Genomic DNA, 1,939 nt, shown 5'->3' with positions numbered 1-1,939 from the left:
AGCCCAGGAGTGTGAGGTTGCTGTGAGCTAGGCTGACGCCACGGCACTCTAGCCCAGGCAAAAGAGTGAGACTCTGTCTCAAAAAAGAAAAAAAAAGTACTTAAGTTTGAAAATGATTTACTTTAAAATATAAATATATTGAGCAGTGGTCAGCATCATTTACAGCACTTACTTCCTTTTTGATATATATGTTGGGGGGAAAAAACCTGAGTACCAGACCAGAAATTCCGCATGACCCTCGCTGACCATCCTGTCGCTGAAGTAAATTTAGAATGACACTCCTGAAAGTCAGCCACAGTGCTTCGGAAACACATGATTTTTCAAAAAACCAAGGTAAGCACAGCATAATATAGAATCCAGGCTATGGAGTTGGGCCCACCTGGATTAGAATTCTCTTGCTGTCAGCTTAGTTGCTGTATGATCTTGGTCATGTGCTCTCACTTCCTTGGGCTCCGAAACTCCGTATCATCCATAAAATCCAGATAAGAAACCCTACTCTATAGAGTCGTTATGAGAATTGGGACAACGCCCAAGCACATCGAGTGTAAGCACATCTTGTCCCCAGCAAAGAGAAGACGTGAGAAAACAAGGTGCAGCTTAATGGAGCAGCAAAAGCAGCGAAGGATGGAAGTGACATTCCACGTTCCCTGAGAGGAAACAGCGCCTTTCTTCATATCCCAGTCCGCCTTAAAGATTATCCAGCGACTGCACCGGCCCCGCAATCCCGGCTTCACCCTCGCAGGTGCTCTCCTCCACCTGCGTGCTGCATCCGTCCCAAACCTGACTCGCTTAGGAACGAAAATGAAAAACGGGGACATTACTCCATGGAGTTAACCCTTGCGTAGCAAAAGCCTATTGTCCCCCGCGGCGTCCAGACAGCTGAAACAGGGCCCCCACCCCATGCCTGGCAGCGACAACGTGCCCTTTGTGCGCGCGCTCCAGCTGAGGCTCCCGCAAAAAGCGAGCTGCTAGCAACAGTTTGCTCGATCTAAACTTCCGCTTCCCACGGCGGCTGGTGTCCCGGCGTGGGTCGGTCAGTCTCCATCTGGCCCGTACCCCACCGCCCGGGCACTTCCCCCGACAGACCACAGGGTGCAAACGGGAAGTTAGGGCCACAGCGACAGGAACAGCCAGGGGCTCGCGGCCGCCAGGCGGCTCCCGGGCCCCTCCGTCCACCGGGCAGCGCGGGCCCGGCTCGCCGCGGGGCGGCCGCGCACGGTACCTGGATCAGGCCCTGCTGGAACAAGGCGCTGTGCACGCAGCCGGGGACCTGGCCGGGCAGCTCCAGAGAGCCGTTGCCGCTGCGGATGCTCCAGCTTCCCCGCAAGCTATAGCTGCGCGCCTCGGCCCCGCAGCCCGCGCCGCACACCGCGAGCAGCAGCAGGAGGTGGGGGCGCATCTCGGCGCTGCAGGGGACCCGCGGGGAAGCCGCTCCTCCGCTCGCAAGAAGCCCGGGCTCCAGCTGTCCCCGCCCCGAGACCCGGCTCCGCCCCCAGGTCAGCTGAGCGCTCTGCCCGCGGCGCGGGAGGCTGGTGACGAAGGCGGAGTGAGCGCGGGGACCCGCGGGAAGCCAGGCGTCGCGGGCGCGGGGGCGGCCGCCCCTGTGAACGGCTGCAGGCGCGGGTCCCGGAGCCCTGCGCCGCCCTCGGCGGCTCTTCGCGCTGCTCCGGTAGATCTCGCATGGTCACTGGGACGCAGGTCCCTGGGCGCACAGTGGCACGAAGCCGCGGGAGACCGGGACCGATCGTGCGTGGCGATCACGGCTAGAAGGGCTCCTCGCCCCTCCAGGGAACCAAGGCAGGAGACAGCCCCCCACTTCCCCGCCCCACAAGTTACACAGACCCTCGTCCGCGGGGCAGGCCGCCCCCGCAGGAGCCTTGAGAGGCCGAGCGCGCGCACGGGGGCTGTCGTCGGGAGCGGCTCGGTCCTCGGGGCTCCC

At 61.3% G+C, this 1,939-nt stretch overlaps 1 protein-coding gene across 1 annotated transcript in view; it reads right to left on the bottom strand.

The window, feature by feature from the left end:
• Nucleotides 1-1,399, bottom strand: part of MANBA (mannosidase, beta A, lysosomal) — a 108,721-nt gene extending 107,322 nt beyond the window's left edge. The window contains exon 1 of the mRNA XM_012655373.1: nucleotides 1,223-1,399. Within this exon, the coding sequence (XP_012510827.1) occupies nucleotides 1,223-1,399 (177 nt within the window). The remainder of the gene's footprint in view (nucleotides 1-1,222) is intronic.
• Nucleotides 1,400-1,939: the final 540 nt, after the last annotated feature.

Source organism: Propithecus coquereli, unplaced genomic scaffold, assembly GCF_000956105.1.
Source record: "Propithecus coquereli isolate 6110/MARCELLA unplaced genomic scaffold, Pcoq_1.0 Scaffold475, whole genome shotgun sequence".
NCBI classification, from domain to species: Eukaryota; Metazoa; Chordata; class Mammalia; order Primates; family Indriidae; genus Propithecus; species Propithecus coquereli.
Note: the sequence above shows the minus strand (reverse complement) of the source record. Positions and strands in the feature narration are given on the sequence as shown.